General features: G+C 41.0%; 1 protein-coding gene across 1 annotated transcript; it reads left to right on the top strand.

The window, feature by feature from the left end:
- The first annotated feature begins 248 nt into the window (after positions 1-248).
- SLC30A10 (solute carrier family 30 member 10) lies at positions 249-23,653 on the top strand. Its single transcript, XM_089685018.1, has 4 exons — positions 249-1,830; positions 5,957-6,037; positions 8,443-8,682; positions 19,146-23,653. The coding sequence occupies exons 1-4, from the start codon at positions 1,287-1,289 to the stop codon at positions 19,622-19,624; spliced, it is 1,344 nt and encodes a 447-aa protein (XP_089541144.1). The 5' UTR covers positions 249-1,286; the 3' UTR covers positions 19,625-23,653.

The following is a 23,653-nucleotide window of genomic DNA, read 5'->3' as shown; positions in this document are numbered from 1 at the left end:
AGATAGATAGATAGAGATACACATGCTGACACATTGGACAGAAATGTTTCAGTCCAGCGTACACTAGCCGGTGAATGGATTGCACGGGGTTGATGTAATCCTGTACGGGGTGATGATCCTGGGGTACGGACAGTCCGGTGACATGCAGTGATGAGTGCACTCGGTCAGGTATGATGGGAGGAGTCACATGGAGCTGACACCGTGCTGAGTACGTGCCGCTGTCCTGGAAAATAGGAGCGGCCGGGCTGGGCGGTGACATCACTCCGGCACAGCTTGGAGCCCTCGGCTCAGTCTATATAAATTGCAGCGCTCAGCCTGGTGACACCACGTGAAGAAGTGACTGAGGGAGCCGCTGATACATTTGTACTGCAAGACCCCACTGCTCACCTACCTTCCTGCACTGCAAGACCCCACTGCTCACCTACCTTCCTGCACTGCAAGACCCCACTGCTCACCTACCTTCCTGCACTGCAAGTTCCAGCTGCTGATCTACCTTTCTGCACGTCCAAATTCCACTGCTGTTCTACCTCACTACACTGCAAGAACCTACTGCTGACCTACCTTCCTGCACTGCGAGATCTCACTGCTGACCTACCTTCCTGCACTGCGAGATCCCACTGCTGACCTACCTTCCTGCACTGCGAGATCCCACTGCTGACCTACCTTCCTGCACTGCGAGATCCCACTGCTCACCTACCTTCCTGCACTGTGAGATCTCACTGATCACCTACCTTCCTGCACTGTGAGATCTCACTGCTCACCTACCTTCCTGCACTGTGAGATATTACTGCTGACCTACCTTCCTGCACTGTGAGATCCCACTGCTGACCTACCTTCCTGCACTGTGAGATCCCACTGCTGACCTACCTTCCTGCACTGTGAGATCCCACTGCTGACCTACCTGTGCTGCTGAGCATCATTGCACTTATCCTCTATCAGGCAGTGCTGTATGGTCCTACTGTTTCAGTAGGCAGTGCTGTTTGATCCTGCTTAATGTTTAGAAACAGTACTGACATTATATACGTGACATTTTAGTACTGCCTGGTGTGTTTGGCTCCTTTAAATTGATTGCAGATACAAGACTTGAGTTCACTGCTCAGTAGACAGCTCACGCTGGCTTGCATACTGCTTGGTTCCTGGTGCCATATGCTCAGTAGCTGCAGAATCTGCAGAGCAATCACAACCACTAATAAGGTACAGAGCTGACAGTGACCCAATCTGTGGTCCCGCTGACCCTTTGAGACCTTCTTTTTTCCTAGCACTGACTATCATCCCTCCTTGCTGCCATGGGGCGCTACACTGGGAAAACCTGCCGGCTGATCTTCATGCTGGTTATCACAGTTATCTTCTTTGTGGCAGAGCTGGTATCTGGCTACTTGGGCAACTCCATCGCCCTCATTTCAGACTCTTTCAATATGCTGTCTGACCTCATCTCACTATGTGTGGGCCTTACCGCCAGCCGCGTCTCTCGTCGCAAGAAACGGGGGCCTCGGGTCACCTATGGCTATGCCCGGGCTGAGGTGGTGGGTGCTCTGTGCAATGCTGTCTTCTTGACTGCCCTTTGTTTTACCATCCTTGTGGACTCGGTGCTGCGGCTGGCCAAGCCAGAGAAGATTGACGACCCAGAGCTGGTACTAATCGTAGGTGCCCTGGGTCTGGCGGTGAACATTGTGGGTCTGCTGGTCTTCCAGGACTATGGAGCATGCATGCGGAGATGCAGAAAAACAAAGGATCCAGAGAACCCTAAAAGATCATCCAATGACCAACTGAATGTCACTCCCTATGTGGCAGATATGCAAGGGGCGGAGAGCGAGGACCACGACCGAGCAGGTGCCTTTCGGTTATTTCACCAGGGGGTTTGGGTAGTGGGCTTTTAAAGGGGCACCAATGGGCAACTGAGGCCTTGAGTTGAATAAATATGCCCATACACACATATTATTGGTCGATGAGGTGCTTTTAGACCTAATCTGCTAATAATTGGGCCATATGGGTCATCTATATCTTTTCAACCTGCTAAGATGTGATCATCCAATGGCAGTTGTGGCCTTCATACACTCCTAGATTTTGTCCCGTACACAATCCATTAGTTTCATGTCTATTTTAACCAGATTTGGCCATTACTGTGGGTCAGAGATTTAAGTAGGTATTTTTGACTTATGAGCACAGTATTTGTAATTTTGCCCCCCATGCCCAAAAAACATTTAGGGTTGACCCCATTATAGACAAATGCCAAGCATTTATTATGTCAGGTCCTGTTCTCAAGTTCAAATCCAGGCTTAATGTATTACGGGAAAATGTGTTTTGTTTTCCCTAATGATTGTTATTTTCAGCCATGTGACTTATTTTAAGCCATCTCTATTAAAAATAAAGAATGCAATGGCAAGTAATGATAACTACATGAGTCAAGTTCCTTCTTAAAAAAATACCCAATAATTTTCGTAAGGATCAGGTTTAGCTGTCAATGTTTTTTTTTTTATCTGATATTGACCTCCAATCATCACTGAGTCTGGGGTAGCTGACTCTTTTGGCCACTTCTACCTACCCCTCAGATTTTGTCATCTATATTGGTCATTGGATGAACCAATCTTCATGTACCACTGTTAAAATAAGTTCCAGCATGCCAACCAGACATCAGGTTCTGCTGGGACTTGTGTTTCTACAAAAACATGCTTTTTAATGTACTATGGACTGTAATGATACTCAAGTCAGATAACATGTACTATGTAGCTTGCTGTGACCTTGGAGTATGATCAGTTTCATGAGTCATATCTGAGGTCTAAGGGTTAATGACTTCATGAATGGTTAGATATCCTTATCTTACCTTAACTTGCAGACTTCACATGTGGTGGCTGATATGCAACCATTAACACAGAGACACAAGCAGAATTTGCATGTATATAATATGTGTATATACTTATATGGAATAGAATACATTATGTGTTTATGGAAGCCTGATCAATGGAAGATGATTGCTGATAGCTTGCAGCGGGGTATTACACTTTGCATGTTTTCTCTTCCGTATTCCTGGCTGCTCTGCCAAAATGTTTCTGGAAAGTGTATCTGTCACCATTGAGTAACCAGCCAAAGTTATACTAGAAAAGTTTCCACTTACCATTTCTGGAGGAGTAAGCACCAGCTTTACGAATGAGGCGTATAGTACTTCCGGATCCACATGATGAATGTCTCCAAAAGGTTCAAATTTGGCTAATTTCAAGCCCCATAATCATAGGTCCATGTACCAAGTTGACTCACCACTTTGAGAGCTCCAGAAGTTTGGGATCTTGCTGTCACATTATGGGATCTGTCCTTTGTATGTGCCATTTTCTTGAGTTTTATGACTCTTTGTTTTTAAAGTATATCTCCAGACTAAGCATTCTACTTTTTTAGATTTGGGTAAGGTGTGGAAATGTTAGAACCTCTGTCAGGTTTTATGGCTTTCTGTGTCCTCATTTAAGAGATGTAAAGGAGAAGTAGGGCCAAAGATCTTTTGGCTATACTTCTGGGGGTCCCAGGATTTAGTTCTGCACTCCTGTGACCTGTATTCAGCCAACAGCAGGCTAAAGTCTGCTGTTGGCTGACATCATTTAGCCCATCCAGATTCTGAAGGGACCCCAACTGTAATGTTGGGATCCACCCAGATCCCTGAATGGCAGCTTGCTTAGCTTCTCAGCGAGCTACTGAGAGCCCTATCCAGCCGCTCCTGTCCCCTCCACAGCCCGGCAATACAGTGAGCATTGGAGGGGCAGAGCAAAAAGCATTGACTGACAATCTCCAGTTCTCTGCTCTCTGAAGACCGAGAACTGAGCAATCAGTAGTTTTTGATTGCTCAGTTCCCGGTTTTAGAGGTGATGTGGGACAAATGCAGCATCGGACCAATGCTGAATCCTCCTAGGTGAGTATGATTGTTTTTTTTACCTCATGCTTCTCTTTACTTCCTATTTACTTCCTGTTCCAAAAGACATAATGGGAAGTGAGTGTAAAATCTCCCCAACTTGAGGGAAATCCCCCTTTTGGTAATTGTCACTGTAATAGATGTTCTCATTGGAGGATTTTACCTCTTATCCTGTTCCAGTCACAAATGTAATATTTGGGATTTCCTATCACTTTCTGCTCCTATGACAATAAACACCAGGACAAATGAGGGTGAATTTCTCCAGTGGTGAGACAGGTAAAAGCAAAAAACTGACAGATGCTTGAGATTACTTTCACACTGATCTGTTTTTCTTCCGCTTTCGCATTAAAAAAAGCCAAAGAAAGACGTGACCATGTAATTTTATGGAACTCTCCACTCTGATCCGTTGCTGGTCCCCTGCGTTTAGTAAAATCCTGCTTGCATTTTTTAAAAAACTTTCCAAAAATCTCCCCATTGAAATGCATTGAAAACATGGCAAAAACACACCCGCGATGCATTTGATGCATTTTTTGACTCCTGTGAAAAATGCAAATGTGGTAAAAACGTGGTAAAAATGCATATTCATTTTTACCATGTTTTTATAACAGATCAGTGTGAAAGTAACCTTAAAGTGGTATTAAACCCCTAACCAAAAATGTAATATATTGCAGCTTACCAGTCATTGGATGTGGTGGCTGCATTAGTATTCTTTTTATGTGTTTGTCCCTCTGTTTTTACCTGTTGATCTGGCCAGTAACAAACCTCCTGCATTAGAGTACCCTGTCTTTTGGACAGCAGCATTGTCAGTCTGGGGAAAGGGAGTGTTAGATCTACTAGCAGATTTAGAAACACTAACAAATTAATGCTGAAATCTACCTAACATTGTATAGCCAGTTATAACAACATTTCTGTTCCTTTTGAGATAAAGGTTGTACCTAAATAAATCAAAGTTTATCATTAGAAGCACCCCTGTCAGTGATAAAGGGTTTGTCTCTAACCCGATCACCAGATGAAAATAAAAGAAAGAAAGCCTAAAAAAGAAAAAGAATCTAGCCATCAAATTTAAGAATTGGCAAGCTGCAATATAATGAATGTTTTCTTATGGGTTCAATACCTCTTTGAAGTGATTCTAAAGGCTTATGGGTTTTTTTTCATAACAACAAACATGTTATACTTACCTGCTGTGTGCAGTGGTTTTGCACAGAGCTGCCTGGATCCTTCTTTTCTTGGGTCCCCCGCAGGCTCTCCTGAACCCTCCCTCATGTTGGGTGCTCCCACAGCAAGCAGCTTGTTATGGGGGCACCTGCTGCTCCATGTGTCCATTCACACATGGAGCCGTGGCTCGGCCCCGCCCCCTCTTTCTTCTTGTTGGCTCACTGGCTGTGATTGACAGCAGTGGGAGCTGCTTCTGTTTCAGCCAATGAGAAGAGGGAGTCCCAAGACAGCCGAGACTCCAATGCACATCGCTGGATTGAGAGGGGGCTTAGGTGAATATTAGGGGGGGCTGGGGGTAATGCTGCACCTTGAGCCTTTGGAACCACTTTAACTCTTTCATACTGACTATAGTTTTACATTAAAGCATTTTAATGCCTCTTCCACCCAAAACTCCTATTCGTGTGGCAGCAAGTTGATTCACAAGACTTCCCTTATCTCTGGGGGGCTCAAGTGGTGAGTTACCTCTGCAGCAGTTCCCAGTTCATTTGCGGTTATCAAAAACTAGTGTAGCTTGGTTCCCTGGATGGGTTCTTCATAGCAGCCAATAAATAGTTGGGAAATCCAGCTCTGACAGAGAGATCCTTCACTGGCGTTGTAGCAGTTGGCAGATACAAAACCTCCATAGTGGAAGCTCAGCATAAACTCTGAGTGATATATTAAGCCAGGGGGTGATTCAACTCTTTGACCATCATAGATCTATCAATTTTGAGTGGAACTAGCTTTTAATGACATTAGCGATGAATGGACACTGTTATTGTATTGTCATTGGCACAGCTGATCTTTGAAAAACTGGTGTTTCTTCTGTTTGTAGAACTTATACACAACACAGCGTTTCTTCTTTGGCTACAGGTGACTCTCTAGAGGAACAGGATTCTGATCTGGAGGATGAGAAGTCCAAGAATAAGAATGCAGCAGCCCTAAACATGAGAGGTAAAGATCATGAAAACAGATGTGCTGACAAAAATGGAGCAAAATACACAGAATGTACATATAGGAGACCTTTGTGTACTTGTAGTGTCTCTCTAAGCAAATAAGGAAGGTATGTATTGTCCCATTGGTGCTCAGGAATGGGGTGCCAGCATGAAATATTACCATCCAGTAGTGTGTAGCATACTTAGAAAAATAACCTCTCCCAGTCCAGTCTGTGTTGTTAATGTGTGAGATGGCTTCAGCCTTACACCGCTTCATAAATCCATACATCCTGATGCGTTTCACACTGCCCAGGGGACCTTTCTTACTTTTAAAGGCTTTAAAATGGTGTGCTGCCAGTTTTACAATCCAGCATTCTTAAGAGACAGCATAGCCAGGCCCCCAATCTCACTTTTCTGTACTGAAATCAAAGCAGTAGGGCAGCCTTCCATGAAACCATAGGGTTTCTCCCGAGGTTGCTAGGGGTTCCTTGAGTTATGATCAACTTCTATTTTTTTGATGAGCAACCACTGGCAGTAGTGTTTTTTGTTTAGCTGTCAGTAAGGGTGGGATTCTCTTCAGATGTAAGGAGCATCCTTCTTAGTGACCATGCCGTGAATTATAGATATAGTAATTATTAGCAGGCATTCCCTTTGCCCAAAAAGTTATTTTAAGGGTTCCTCCATGTTAAAAAGGTTCAGAAAGGCTTCAGTAGAGCTTGGTCCAGGATTGCAACTGGAGAACAGATCATCAATGAAGTAATCTCTGTGCTCTCTCCTCCATTCTGAGAGGTCCATGCATTAGATTGAAAGCACAACATACTGCAAGTTTGATGCGTTAGAATAACAACAATGATCTTTTTAGGTATCCACAAGGGTGGGATTCTTCCCAATGAGCACAAATCCAAGGACCATCCTTCCTAGCGACCATCAGGCTAATATACGTACTGTGAATTATATAGTAAATATTAGCAGGTGTCCCCTTAGCCCGGAAATTTATTTTAAGGATTCCACCATGTTGAAAAGGTTGAGAAAGGCTTTAGTACAGCTTGGTCCAGGATTGCAACTGGAGAACAGATCATTAATGAAGTAATCCCTGTGCTCTCTCCTCCATTCTGAGAGGTCCATGCATTAGATTGAAAGCACAACATACTGCAAGTTTGATGCGTTAGAATAACAACAATGATCTTTTTAGGTATCCACAAGGGTGGGATTCTTCCCAATGAGCACAAATCCAAGGACCATCCTTCCTAGTGACCATCAGGCTAATATACGTACTGCGAATTATAGTAATTATTAGCAGGCGTCCCCTTAGCACGGAAAGTTATTTTAAGGGTTCCTCCATGTTGAAAAGGTTGAGAAAGGCTTTAGTAGAGCTTGGCCCAGGATTACAACTGGAGAGCAGATCAATAAAGTAGTAGTAAACCGCTACATTTAAGAAAATTAAAAAATCCACCTGCAAGGCAATGGCATAATGTGCAAGTATGCATAGAATACTAACCTTAGAACAAAGTCCTCCAGTGGTGCGCTGTCACCGCTGACAGGGCTTCTATCTTCTCCTGGTCTTCCTTCCGGGAAGCCCTTTAAATGGCTGAACCACGATGATGTCACTCCTGCACTTGCGCATGGGAATCACGGTTTACGGTACAGAGCTGTGAAGGGACGGCACAGTATGCTGTCCCTTCAGAGTACATGCGCCGGTAATGTCACCGGTTGCATCCAGCGTAAATATCTCCTAAACACCGCAAGTTAGGAGATATTCACTGTAGCTACAGGTAAGCCTATAATAAGGTACAAGTTCAAAAAAGGAATTTACTGCCACTTTAATGAGGTAATCCATGTGCTCCCTCCTCCATTCTGAGAGATGCATGTGTTAGATTGAAAACACAACATACGTTAGATTAACAACGATGATCATTTTAACTATCCATCAGGGTGGGAATCTTCCCAATGACCACAAATGTAAGGACCGTCCTTCCTAGTGAATATCACGTTAGTGTACTATGAGTTATAGATAACTCATGGTACAACCTTACAAAAAGTTAGAAAAGAGAATGCAGTGGAGCTTGATCACTCTTCTCCATTCTGAAAGGTCCATGAGTTAGATTGACAGCACTGTTCAGTACAGTAGATACGGTTTACACAATCCCTGCCTTTCCCTGTCTTCTTCCAGGGATGACTGCTGATGGTCAGGGGTTTACAGAAGGCAGATGTAGAGATTTAGGTAAATAAACAGATTCAATTCTCACCAAGGTGCAGGGATCAAGGGACCCAAGATCAATGCATTGTAAGATACTATCAAAAACAGAAATCCCAGCTTTGAGTGAACTTAGAGAAATGTAAAAAATGTAATTAAATGTTTGATTTTCTTTCTTTCTTTCTCTTTCTTTCTTTCTTTCTTTCTTTCTTTCTTTCTTTCTCCTGCAGGTGTCCTTCTTCATGTTATGGGAGATGCATTGGGGTCAGTGGTTGTTGTGGTGGCTGCAATCATATTTTATGTCAAGCCTTTGAAAAAAGAAGAACTCTGCAACTGGCAGTGCTACGTTGATCCCAGCCTTACTGTAATCATGGTGGCCATCATATTATACTCTGCTTTCCCCCTCATCAAGGAAACAGGCACTATATTACTTCAAATGGTCCCTGAGGATGTTAATGTTGGTGACATTGGTAAGAAACGTTCTTTTACATGTGGAGAGGATTTAATTAATATTACTTGTGTTTATTTATTATCAGAATTTATATAGTATCATCATTTTCAGATTACTTAAAGCTGGGCTCCAGCCTTATCTTCAGCCTTGCACAGTTATAAAGGCTCCTCTCCTATGTGGAAATTGCCCATTCTGATTTCACTGCACACTGTGAATTTTTTACAGTGTGCATTAGAAGATGCAGAAAATCAAATAGAGCACGCCTCATTCCGTTGCTGGAGGCAACATCTAGTTCTTTCCTCTCCAGCCTTACTGTCCTGGTCTGGTCCTTTCTATCAATCCCTTGGTGCCGGTGCCTCCCTGGCCTTTAACCCTTTGAGGACCAAGGGACGCATTTGTCCCATGTTTTTAATTGCCTGTATCATCTGATTAAGAACTTAAAATACTTTTTTTTTTTTTTGGTTTGAGTCAAAATATTAGTTCTTATCAACAAATGGATCTAGCTTTTTGCTAATTATTTCATGAAATGGCTTAGTTACAGCAACTGATGTGTACGAACTTTAAAAACCAAAAATTGATTCTTTTGGCGTTCCGTAATCTTATGGTCCTCAAAGGGTTAAGGGGTTTGTGACACCAGGAGGTGGGGCGGGGTTTAGGGTCATGTGACCGCCGTGATTGGCTGTTGCAGCGGCAACCTGATTGGAAAGCTGCCAACCACTAGTAGTGATCGAGATCTTTCCGTGAGGCGACGGTAAATGTGGCGGGAGCGTACACGGCGCGCTGTCTTGGCACGTCCTTTGTTTACACAAATTTGCGGCCCCTCGGCACCATGGCCACCAAGAGGCCACATATTTGCGTGCGTTCGGCGCTAACAGGTTAACTGGATTTCAGTTCTTTCAGTCATGGAGAATCAGCATCACATGTGGCATTACCTAGCATGGTCTGCATGTAAATTCAGCCTGCCTAGAAGCACCCGCTCCTCCAGACTGACTTACATCCACCCATCAGAGCATTCTGATATTTGCACAACCTCTCCCAAGAGCCATCCCACTGCTTGCATCATGATTAAGGATTGAGAGGAGCACCAAGACAAGGCGCTGTGATGTTTTTAGGAAGATAGGTACAGAACTCTGCGGACCCCTCCCACCAGCCATGATTTGTGTTCATTACATAAAAACACAGAGACCCAGTGATGATGTTACTAGGTATGAAATCGGAAAGGTTTTACCAAACAAATGTCATTAGCATGTCGATGAAAGAGGGAGCGAGGAGCCAAGGAAAGCAAAATATAAGCAGATTCATTTTAAACAGATTTAAAATCTTTTTGAGTTGGACAATTAAACTGGAACATCAAAAGCAAACCTACACAGACTTAGATAAAACATAAAACTTCATAAAGGTGTTTTCTGGATAAAACTGAACCTAGGACCCCAGTGCTACAGGGCTATATGCCGACCTAAACCTGCTATTCCAGAATATTCGGAATAACTGGCTGAATTCTTAGTCGTTAGGATCCCAGCAGCAAGACATAACCCTTGTAGTAGTTACATCTATTCACGAAGTCCATTACAAGGCTGCCCGGTTGGAGTCACCAATTAAAAACAAGAACCTGCGAGCTTTTTTTTAGCCCACCTGTGTATTTTAGTTTTGGGTCGAGTTGGCCCTTAAATAAAACTACCTTGTCAAACCATGCCAAGCTGTGCATTAAAGATTGGTATTTCTGGGCAGGAGATATGGCCATGTTATTAATGATTGGCATTACAGCCAGACAAGCCTCCTTTTGTGTGCTGATCCATATAAATAATGCCTTCACTAATTATGGGAGGTGCCATGTTCATTATTAGTTCATCATCATAAAACTGTTTACCGGAATGAAGCATTAGGAGAATAATCACTTGAGTTATTTCTCTGTTCTCAGCTGGCCGTTCTCTATGTGCCTTTGTTTCCATACCAGGAAATAAATCCTCATAAGCACAAAAACAGCCCAGTTCACATGCAGAAGATATGTGATCTGTGCTTCTGAACTGATATCTGGTGATCCCATATAACCTTGAAGAATAAGCTCGTGTCTTTGTTTACATATTCCTCAAGATGAGCTGTATTACAATATGAATGCCCATGAACTAGCTAATTCCCACCTGTTTGCAGGACTGCAGAATTAACCACTTCAAGTATGGACACTTTTACCCCCTTCCTGTCCAGGCCAATTTTCAGCTTTCAGTGCTGTCACATTTTGAATGACAATTGTGCGGTCATGCAACACTGTACCCATATGTGTTTTTTTAGCATTTTTTGAGACAGATAAAACTTTATTTTGGTGGTATTTATTCACCACTGGGATTTAAATTTTTTTTCGCTATATAAATGAAAAAGTCCAAAAAGTTTGAAAAAAAGTGTTTTTCTTATAAAATTTAGCAAATAAATAATTTTTCTTCATAAATCTTGGCCAAAATTGAGTCAGTTATCTTTTTAGTAAAAAAAACAAAAAAAAAAACAAATTAGTTTATAACCAAAAATTATAATTTAAAAAAAAATTATTTACATTTTTTTTTTTTTTTTTTTATTTGTTTTAAACATACTGTACCATAGTGACACTGTACTACTTGTGGGGGGTGATAAAGATTTTTTTTTTTTTTACACTGATTGCTTTTACACCCATAAAGGCTGTAAAAGCAATCATTTCTCCTCTCTGACTGCATTCTTGCAGCCGTTGAGAAATACTGTGCAAACTGTGATTGGTCACAGTTTGTCACATGGTACAAGGCTGTTGTGAATAGCCTTGTACCATGTGACCTCTGTGATCATTCACATATTTCACAAGTAGTAAGCAATGATGTCAGGAAGGGCACAGCGGGCATCGGATCGCAGTGCTGTGCGCTCCCAGGGAGCGCACACACAGGCTGTAAATGCCTAAAATTTATATTTTATGTAAATTTGTGAACGGAAATCCGCTCCTGCACTGCTCCTGTCCGGCCGTTTATGTACATGGGCTGGATGGGAAGTGGTTAAATAACACTTTTAAGAAACAGTAATGCTACTTTCACACTGATCCACAGCAAAAAAGTGCTAAAAACACATATGGGTTTTTGCAGCGATTTTACCACGTTTGCAGTGTGTTTTACACAGGACATGTGACTCAAACTGCATCAAAACCACAACACGGATGCATTTTTTATGCATTTCAAGGGGGAGGTGAGTGTACTGCCATTCACTCCGCACTCCTTCCCTGTACATACTACCCACTGCCATACACTCCACCCTGTACATTCCCTATTTAACATTACCACATTCTGCACTGTGTAAGTCATCTCAGACACTGTTTAACCACACCCTTTTTAAGCCACACCCAATTTTTAAGTGCAGTCTAAACCACACCCACTTTTCACCACATTTTTTCTTTAGCACTGCCTAGGGCCCACTTTTGATCTTGCACATGGTCCCACTGATTTCATGATACACCTCTGGTCAGAGGAGAATGAAAACTCCTCCTACAAGCTTTAACTTGTGCTCTGCTGGACACTGATAGAAGTCACAATACTGCTCTAACTGCTGATGATAACAGGTGTTTAACAGTTTATATGTACAAAATATTTGCATTTCCATGTACTGTGGAAGACCAGATATAGTGAATGAAGGGTCCTGGGTTTAGTAACACTTTAATAATGACTTTTAGGTTTACATACTGTTTGGTGGACTTTTTCTTTTTCATTAGAGCAAAAAAGTAACACTAGGCTTTTGTTCACTGTGTTTGGACAACTCTGCAAGCAATGACCATTGTTTCTGATACTCAGAGATTACTGTAAATGTTGAAATTACTTTTATCCCTTATCTGCCTGTAGGGCTGTTTAAAATTTTACCAAGCTTGTGTGTACCCAATGATCCTCCTGCTAGTTTTTAAGACTAGCTAGTTAATCAGCCTTTCCCAAATTTCTTACTCTTGAGGAACCCTTGAAAAATTCCTGAGATCTTGGGAAAGAATTTCTGATCTACAGCTCATGAAATGTTAGTGTGACCGGTGGTTTTAGATATAATAATTGTAAAGGTTTAAAATATTTACCCCTGTGTTTGATGTTCAGTGCAAAACACATTAATGAGTTGGAAATCGGCTTACACATTGTAACCTACCCTGGAAAAATTATATTGGTTTTGGTGGGTAATTGCTCCAGTAAATTTCCCCCTTAATCAAAGGAGTTCACATGCCTAGAATTTTTGGAAAGATATTTCATTGACAGCTGAATTTTTTTCAACATGCTTTTGTAAGATAGCTTGACTTATTCCAGTCTCAGCAGAATTAAAATACAAATTATTTAACCATGTGTGGAGCTAAATGGTGAAATGTTGAGGAGAGAGAGATTGTTTTGACTGTGTGAAGAAAAAAAGTGTTAGCGTCTGATGTCTAAATACATAAAAGTGCAGCGCTTAAAGTGACAAATAATCATAGGAAAACTGAAAATTGTGTCAGAAAATAGTCCATCCAAAATTAAAGGAAAAGTCCCAGAGGCTGTGATCAGATAAAAATAAAAAATATAGAATATCAGATAAAAATAAAAATAAAAAAAAGAAATCCAAGGACAGTTGCTGTGTCATCAACCACTCATACAGAAGGCTCACCGGAAAGGCATGACCCCCTGTTAAGAGTGGTCAATCACCACACTTTGTTAAACAACCCAGAAAGCCAGTCACTTGAATCCTCCTCTAGATCACCAAAAGAGCAGATAAAGATCTTCCAAACAATGGACCTTAATTAGGGTAGCTAAACCACTCAGGACAAGGCTTGGACTCTTAGTGGGAAACATGCAAAGAAAGAGCACTTCACATAGTGTAAAACCATAATCACAGCATTTAGTTAAAGTACGGTTGCACTCACATGTAAGCAAACATGATTAGGCATTGATCTGCCAATCAATGCCAAGTGATGTTTGTTTATTGCCTAGTATCAGGGTTTTTGTGTTCAACTGCTATATATTATACACTTTATTTTTGATTATTGATCATTTATTTTCATTAGCGCAGGTTTATATATATATATATATATATATATATATATATATATATATCATTTAGTGTCTGATGTCTGTCAAACAATATCTAATAAGATATGTCCATGTTACCAAAGTAGCAAGTGGTGCACAGAGTAGGGAGAGAATACTGTTACCTACCTTACAATCAGAAAATCATGTGAAAAATACCACTTTTTAAACCAACGTACGATAATCTAATTGTTAGTACACAGCTTTCATCCAAAATTATATGAATGGGGCAAACATGAAAATTTTTCTCGCACGGTACAAGATTGTACAATTTTTGTCCGAAGATACAGTACAAATACAATACATTACAGTGTTTTAAAATTTTTATTCTGTCGGACAAGAATTTTTCGTAACTTTAGTAACCTCTTCACTTTCGATATGAAACTAGCATGCAAAAAAAGCGGACGATCATTCGTTCGATATTCTCATCATGTGTATGTGGCTTTATAGGTGAACTGTTTTTCTCATCTCATGTGGCTGCCTCAGTGTGAACTGTTGTTCTGTGCTGCTGACTCAATGTGAGGATGTCAGGATATCAGGAGCTGGAACTCAGCAATTTACATGGGTCTGCTACCAGTCTGCCCATTGATACCCAGCACTTGAAAGAGCGATAGCTTAGCCCCTTGACGCCAAGCGCACACAAATATGTGACTTTTCAGTGTCTGGACCTTGACGTCGAGTGGCCGCATATTTGCGTGCAATTAGAAAATACGTATGTGCTGAGAATGCACGCTCTGCGTGCTCCCAGCACGTGTCCGCGACTCACAGAAAGGTCCCAATCTCCCCTTTCGTGCGGGACCTTTTCCGATCATGTGACCGCCGTGATGGCGAATCACGGCAGTCATATGACCCTAAAACCCCACCTGCCTCCTGGCTTCTGAAACTCTTAAAGGGCCGGGAGGCGCCGGGGCAAAGTGGTTAAGAAGAACACTAAAGCCACTTCTGGCTAGATATAAATCTGCTGCAATGATGGAGTGTTGAAACCTCCTGGGGACTTCCAGGGTTATGTGGAACCCCAGTGGAATAACCCTGCTTTAAATGTACAGTAGACCAGGGCTTAAAATTTCAAGTCCTGAGCTACTAGTCAGGCCTTAGGAGTTACTCGCCACCAGTTGCTCCACCCATCCACTACCATGCCATGCCCCTAATCTCTCCCCTAAACGCGCCCTCGTAAATTCTCTCATTAAATGACACTGTTAAATGTTTTATGCAGAATACAGTTACAGAAATAAATATATACCCTCCTTCACCCCCACCCCCATAGCCATGTCCTCTACCCCCATTTCAAAAAAAAGAAAGGAGGGGGTGAGAGAGAGAAGGGGGTGAGAGAAAAAGAGGTGGGGGAGGGGGCAAAAAAGGGGCGTGATTGGTATTTCTGCTACTCACAATTATGGCACCATCCCCCCATTATTTGAGGTTATGAGCACACAACCCCCCTCTTAGAACACATGGTCTCCATTATGGTACAATGCGCTCCCCCCCAAAGCACACACACAGGGCCCCGTACTATATAAAGTAAATACTGAGCCCCCACCACCATCACATACTCACACACACATACATACACAGATACACATACATACACACATATATACATACATACACACATACATACATACAGACACACACACATACATACATACACATACAGACACACATACATACACACACACACACACACACATAAACACACAGACAAGCACACACACACCGCCGCACACATACACACACACACGTCTCCCCTCTGGCTCTCTCAGCCTGTCACACTGTTTCTCAGCACTCCGGTCACAGACATTTCTCCCCCTTCCTCCCACTATTACATGCTGAGTTCTCACCAGTCTGTGAAGTGTCCTCCTCCTTGGGCTCTGTTAGTCTCTCTTTCCTCTCACCGGACCGGACTCGGAGCACGCTTGTACAATCCACCCTGCATCCCTCCTCATCCTTCAGGAGCCTGTCATAGGACCTCCTAAGGACTCTGGGCCCTTGGGTAGTGTGTGAGTGCCTAAATGCCTGAAAGCTTATTCCGCCACTGGTGCCGGCACCCTGCTCCATATCCATCGGCTGTTTGATTGATCTGGCCCTTGCTCCCATGTTGTTTCCACTCGCGAAATGCGAGCAGGCGAGTGGAAATTTGAAGGCCTGCAGTAGACACTCAGAATGTGTCATAAAATGATGGCTGTTGCATTTTGCACTCATATTGGGGTTGTCATCTCTCTTATGCAGCTCAGGGGTCTGATAGGTTATTGTACAAAAGAGAGGGATGGGGTAGCTTCCTGGTAAGGTTACTGTCAATGTATGCATTACCATCTATGTCCCAGTATCTGTGCATATAGACACAAGAGGGCTGTGGTATTGAGGTGCCTTGAGGTAACATATTTGCTAGGCTGCCCCTGTCAGCAAGTGGGGCAATTCACATTTTGGACCTGTTATGCTAGTTTTAAATTGATTGAGCAGCTCAATGATGTTCACATCCTTCATTCGCACTCCTCAGATTATCTATAAGAAAGCCCACAGACACAAAAAACCTTCTCAACTGGGTACAGGACCATAACATAGGCACATCCAGGTATCTCCATGCAGACTTTGTTAATTTGCAGAGCCAAGAAGTTCACCCATCACACTTTGTGGCAAGAGGCATTTTGTATTGCTCTTTCTTGAGTAATAGAGTGACCTGGTACTTGGACAGATTGTATATTCACTAAGCACAGTTTGACTTAACCTCTTCCCGTCCGGCCCATGTTGATAAATGGCCATACAGAAGTTCTGCCGATTAGGGTGGACATTTCTAAACGTTCCCCCGCAGCCATTGCCTGTGCGCACTCCCTGGGAGCGCGCAGCACCGCGATCGGTGCCCGCTGTGTCTGGACCTCTACGGGAGGTGCCCGCTGTATGGGACCTCTGTGTGAGGTCCCGATTCACGTGATCTCTGATTGGCTAATCAGTGATCACATGAATAGTAGTAAACAAGATGTCACTTCCTGACATCATTGCTTACTACTTGTGAAATCCATGAATGATCACAGAGCTCACATGGTACAAGGCTATTCACAACAGCCTTGTACCATGTGACAAGCTGTGACCAATCACAGCTCGCACAGTATTTCTCAATGGCTGCAGGAACGCAGCCAGAGAGAAGGAGAAATTATTTGTCTTACAGCCTTTATGGGTGCAAAAGCAATTAGTGTTAAAAAAAAAATTTTCATCACCCCCCACAAGTAGTACAGTGTCACCATAGTGACACTGTACTGCTAGGGTGACAGTATATTAAAAACAAAAAAACATAATAATATAAAAAATAAAAATGTAAAGTTTTTAGAAAAATTAAAATTTTTGTTTATAAACTAATTTGGGATATTTTGTTTTTACTAAAAAGATAGATGAATACATTTTGGCCAATATTTATGAAGAAAGATTATTTATTTGCCAAATTTTATGAGAATAACTTTTTTTTTTTTTAATTTTTGGACTTTTTCATTTATATAGAAAAAAAATAAAAATCCCAGTGGTGAATAAATACCACCAAAATAAAGTTTTATCTGTCTCAAAAAAAATGCCAAAAAATTCATATGGGTACAGTGTTGCATGATCGCGCCATTGTCGTTCAAAGTGTGACAGAGTTGAAAGCTGAAAATTGGCCCGGACTTGAAGTGGTTAACAAGCTCACAGATTCTCTACACTTGATCACATGTACTTTTGAAGTGGATTGGCAGGCACAAAATAATAATCTCTGTTAGTGCACTAAACCTTACACCTGCAACCACTGCTTAGAAGATGAACATATTGGATGGAAACAACAGGCTTTAGTGTCTGATTATTCCAGGTGATCTGATAATAAGCTGATATGGATAGTCATTATATGTAGACATTTCCAATTGTACTGGAGAACTGTTTTTGTTTCCAAAAGTCACATTCGTGAACAATAATCAAACAATTGATCATTGTTGATCATGCAGTTCCACAATTCTCCACCAAGGGGTGACCCAACCAGGAAGGGTACATGAAGCATGTTGGGAGGAGCCTACATGTTGACGGCATGCCTTGGTTTCCGGTTTGGCGGCCAGTTTACATTATTTTGGCTCAGTGTGGTGAGCTGTTTTTTATACAGTACCCTTCCTGGTTGGGTCTCCCCTGGTGGAGAATTGTAGAACTGCTGAAGATTGTTGTCCTTTAGAAGTAAGAGTTGATGTACGACAGAGGCTGTGTTTTCTGCATTCATTTGTGGCTAGATGTCTGGTGAGTCCATAGATGGTGGTGGACAAGCAGGACCAGTGATAATCTCTGTATGGTGGATTGTTATCACATTTTTGTTTTTTTTAATTTACATATCACAGACTTGGACTTTCACATTTTTGTAAACTATTTGCACATTAATTATCTTAATGATTGATTTTGTTTATTTCTTTTATCTGTTTGGGGTGCTGCACCTTTCACTTTACAATTTATTTATTTAAAGTTTGTATGTTCACCTTCTTTCCAGCTGCCCACACCTCCACATTCTGACTTGTTCTGATATTAAACCACTGATCAACTGGATCAGTTGGAAACTTCCAACTGGTCACTGTCAGACTAGACAGTGTATGCAGATGTCTACCAACAATTCCAAATGTACAGTATATTTAGAAGATCATACTTAGAGAGATAAAGGGAGGGGATAGATCGAAATCGGGAACGACTTTCTGTTTATTTGTACAGAAGATGATCAGCACAGACAGCCTTCAACCTTCAGTATATGGATATATTTCAAAGAACATTTGTAGGGCCAGCAGTATCCATCAAATTACTACTTTCTCTCAATGTCACTTTGATAGATTGTAAAATGTTACTAAACCCAGGACCCTGCATGCACTATATCTGGTCTCCCACAGTACAAAGAGCATGGAAATGCAATTATTTTAGTAAATATAAACTGCTAAATACCTTTTCTCATCAGCAGTTAGAGCAGTCTTGTGACTTCTATAAGTGTCCTGCTGAGCACTGATTAAAGCTTATAGGAGGAGTTTTCATTTTGCTCTAGGAGGATGCAGAACCCCTTACCTCTGTCTGGACAGTGCTGATTGTTCTAGTGCTGATCACATGCACTCTCCCAAGAGAAAAAAGAAACTCACTAGCAATACACACCAAACTGAGCAAGTGCAGAGTGACTCCACATGATATGTCTTATTAGGAGATAAGAGGTGGCTATTGAAAGAAGGGGAGGATCAAAGAAGTCAGGATCAAAGAGTATTTTTTCGCAATGCAGAGGATTAACCCATTAGGTTCCACAGTGAGCATAACAAGCATGCTTTACCGCATATATGACTGATTTTACTGTTGTGGGTTTAGTAACACTTTAAGAAAAAATCATAATTTTGTTTAATTGCAATGACATCAACCAAGTGACTGCTCTGGTCATTTAAACCAGCTGCTTCTCAAAATATCTTTAATTTAATCTAATTTTTTTCTTATTCTATAGGTAGCAAAATATCATTAATCCCAGGGGTGAAAAGTATCCATGAAATCCACATATGGGAACTGGCAAGTGGAAAGAACATTGCAACACTTCACGTTAAGTTTCAGAGCCTCAACGACTACCTGGCATCCAATCGCAGCATTCGAAAGGTCTTTCATTCAGCTGGGGTCCATGCTGTCACTCTTCAGGCTGAGTTTATTAAAGAGAAGGAGGTCTCCTTAGCTTGCAGCAACCCCTGTATTTCCAAGAACTGTGACTCTTATCTCTGCTGCAGCCAGGAGCTTGTCCCTTACGCCGAAACCAACGGCAACGCTCTGAAAAAAGGCAAATCCTCTCAAGTATGGTGCCGAAATAATGACTTAAACATTGACGTTGATACACCGGATGACCATTTGTATGTAGAGCCTCTGGAAGCAAAGGGTGTCGAGAGTGTTATAAACCAAGAAAATGAGGCTCTAAATGCAAAATCTACTCGTTTTTAAAAATGTTTAGATGAACCATAGTAAGCTGAAAAACCTTAAACATTTTCTGAGGACTTCATTTAATGTGTGATGATGTTGTGGTTTGTCTATAAACTCTTTGTTCTTAGATACACGTCACTGTCGAGGTCTTGAAGGGCAGTATATACCTCAGCTAGGAGATGCACACAAGAACAACAAAAGTTACCTAGCGCACAATCAAGCGATCAAATGCACACTGAAGTTAATCACTGTGTGAACATGGGGGACTATGTACCACTTTCTGATGTACAAAATGGAATCTGCTCGCCGTTAATCTATATTTGTTCTGTTGCTTTCTTGTGTATTATGGGACTCTATAAGTTATGGTTCTTTAACGGCTCTTTTGTCTGAATATGTCATAGCTCTAAACCATGAAGTGCAATTATCTTGTTTTGGCGTATACTTTGAAAAAATGTTCACTCTAATAATTCTAGCAGAACCTGCAGCTTTATGTCATGGGTAATTCAGAGAGGGAGCTGGTTTCCCAGAATCCCTTGGAGCACACAGAGTATTTTTTTTCTGAGTTTATGGACCCTACAGTAGGGGTCTTTTTTTTTTTTTAGTATCTGGAAAAAGGATTGTGTTCTTTGGCCATATCAACCACATAGATCTTTCCTTTCAAATTCTGATCTGCACTGTAGAAAAGAAAGATGTTTGGTTGCCACAGGCAAAAAGAACTACACTTTCTTCAGGGTCTTTGGTAAATAGGGCTAACCGAAGACGATTTACAAAAAACACAGCAAAATTGGATTGGTTGCACCAAATGAGGTTTCATCCAATTTTGTTTATTTCTTGCCTTTATATGCACTGTACTAATGTAGTCGATCAGCAGAAAATATAATAGAACATATAATATATGTATATATGGAACATATCTTGAAGGAAATAGTATCTTTTTGTATTATATATTCTCTGAACTCAGGTTTTTTTCAATGATGTCTTAGTTTTGTCTGCGTAAATTACACTTAAATATAGATTGTTGGATTTAAAGAAACATCACAACCAATAAATACAGCAACCACATGTCTGTAGTGAATAGATGAAAATAAAATATAGTGAATAGATGAAAATAAAATATTAAAGTGAAAATATATTTCGTGAACACTCCCTTGCTCTTAATAAACAGCGGTTTAATAGTGACACCACTGTATCTTGTTTCACACCAATGATGACATTGGTCTCTACAAACTGGATTGGCTCCCTGTCAGTACTAATCATCTCATATAGTAAAATTATTATTTTAAATAATTCTCAGTGATTTGTTTTGTCAGGAACAGAGATAGCCAGTTAGGCAATAAGGTTAAAAGCAGTGCGGAAAGCTTGATACCGATAGCTAGGGGAGTTCATCTGAAGCTCCTAGATTGTAAGCTCCAAGGAGCAGGGCCCTCCTAACCCTCTTGTATTGAACTGTATTGTTGCTGTATTGTCTCCCGTTATATTGTAAAGCGCTGAGCAAACTGTTGGCGCTATATAAATCCTGTATAATATTAATGTGGACACAGGAAGTTTACCAGCGATTGTGTAACACTGAAGTCTGTCTGAATATGATGTATATTAAGGTAGGCTCTTATGATGCAAATTTTGTTGCTCTTAGAGGCCATATCTTAAACATAATCCAACCATAAAGGCAATATAAAAGGAAAGACATGCAGAGAATAGGCTTAGCTCAGTTGAAATGTCAACCAAGAAAGTTCCATGCACTCTATAGGCAGTGGTGGGGGCTGTTTTAGCTGCACTGTTGGGTACAGCCTGTTGGATAGGGCTCAGCCAATCATTTAATGGGTATTACCACAATCCTTTACACTGATCTGCCTAAGGTGTTTTGTTTCACAAAATTAAATTTTATTGGGTTTTTTAAAGTTTTTTGTTTTAAAGTTATACAAAACAATTATATGCTAGATCTTTCAGGTGTTTCGAAGCATAGAAGCTGCCTGTGCCAGCAGCACAACTGAGAGCCGGACCACTGTCTTTTAGGTGCAGCAATCCAAGCCATCAGTGGTCCAAAGCTCCCTCTGCAAGCTGTTTCAATCAACAGCACTGCTTAGGGATCATACGTGTTGTTGATTGGAGTGCTGCGCAGGAAGAGCATGAGACAGCAGGAGACCCAGACCGCTTTGCTCTGAGAGAGCAGTGGTCTGGCGCTTACGTGTGCCACTGATACCGAAAGCTTTTACAGTCCAGCACACATACATTGAGGAATAATAACAAAAATGCCATTATCTATGCAGCCTAGCTGCATAACAAGTAAATTACCGGAGGGCTCAATTGGGCTCAACTGGCCTTGTATATGAAATTGCCAATATTCTGTACTCTCTATTTACAACCAATTCCTTTTTTTTTTTTTTTTGGACTTGCAAAGAAACATCAATTAGATAAGCTGATTGATTGCAAGATTCTTCGTATGTTTTCAATTCTTTTGTCTTGGAAAGACGAAAATCTTGCCTGCCACAATTTTATGACTGATAGTTTGCACTCCCAGATACTAGTTTCACTTCATTTTTGTTCACATGTCCCAGGATGACAGAACATCAGCTGTCTAAGCAGTCAGGAGGAAACTTGCAAAATCCACTTTTTTTTAACCCTTTGTGATGAAAAGATAATCAAAATCACTGTGCACAGAAACTACAGCAAACAATGAAGCAAATAATATAGTTGTTTATTAGTAACAACTCTACTTTTAAACCATTTTTTGTGGACAAGCTTTTAGATATCTGCCTTAATTGGGTTTATGCCTTGGCTCCTTAAGTTTAGGCATTATGGATTTCTAAGTTTAAAACAATTCCAGGAAAGGTGAAGCTAAAGGTGCCCAAATGGACTATACATAGGCCAGCAATTACAGGGGGTGGGACATGGACCTTAGTTTTTTTTTTTATTGCTGATCCTTTCAAACCTTTCAGGTCCCCAGTTCAATATTTTCTCTGTAATTGTTATATGGTGCTTAAATGTGCAGGTAACAATAATGACAGTAAAGAGAGACGGTGGGGGACTTATGTCATCTCTGCTTTGAGGTTTGGACACTTCTATTTCTATTCCTCTTTCCACTACTGGTTGTGGGACAGGGAGTATGAAAGTTAAATAAAGGTAGATTGCTCAGGACTGTGAGGGTTCAATTTTAGACAATCAGATCCCATATAGATGGCGAGTGCTTAGGAGAAAATCTGATTTTAAGCAATTTTCTTGAGCAGATGGATTTGGAAGGTAGTAATCATCAGTATGTATGTACCATTATGTAAAGGGTCCCTGGTGCCTATGTTTTGATAAAATAGATGCCACACATACTGGATGTTATATTGTGGCCTGAGCTATGTCTATGAAGTTCCAGTGATCTGACAGGATTATTATTTGTTCAGGAGCCTAAATGGTTGCAATTTCATAGAGATACAGCAATGTGAGATGTCGCAGCACCTTCCATTTTGTAGAAACCTTAGCACCATTCCTCTTGGCTAGTTTAGACAGCAGTCATCTCTTTATTGGAATGGGTTCGCCCTCCATCCATTTATGTGATAAATATTATTAGGTATTGACAAGGAGATCAGTTTTGGAATCTATTTCTCTTGTTTGTTATCACTGACATTTTACTCCAATTGGGAACAATAGGTCATTATATTCAATTTTGATTTGTTTAAATATACAAAAGTAATGATCAGTAACTGATTAGGTTCTTCCCATCAATTCGGAATTCCAGAATTTTTCATCTATCTGCTACAGAACAAATAGTAAAGGAGAATACATGTTTCTGATGTTGAAATCCAACTGAATTTGAAAGTACTGGAAATGTTTAATAAATGTTCTGGAGAGTTCATCCAAGTCTGATTACACTTAAACACACAGCCAAATGTTAAACTTAACAAAGAATTTTGATAACCATTTGCAATGATAATCCACAATTCCGAAAGCATTTTTTGTGCTGTGTTTGTATGTTTTATGTCCAGTTTATGATATTGCCAGTGTGAGCTGCTATCATGTATATGACATCTGGAAAATGTAATAAAGTGTTTATTTTTGTAATAA

The sequence above is a fragment of the Staurois parvus genome, unplaced genomic scaffold (assembly GCF_062004578.1).
Source record: "Staurois parvus isolate SC_StPar_1 unplaced genomic scaffold, SC_StPar_1.0 ptg000362l, whole genome shotgun sequence".
NCBI classification, from domain to species: Eukaryota; Metazoa; Chordata; class Amphibia; order Anura; family Ranidae; genus Staurois; species Staurois parvus.
This window is presented reverse-complemented; position numbering and strand designations above follow the sequence as displayed.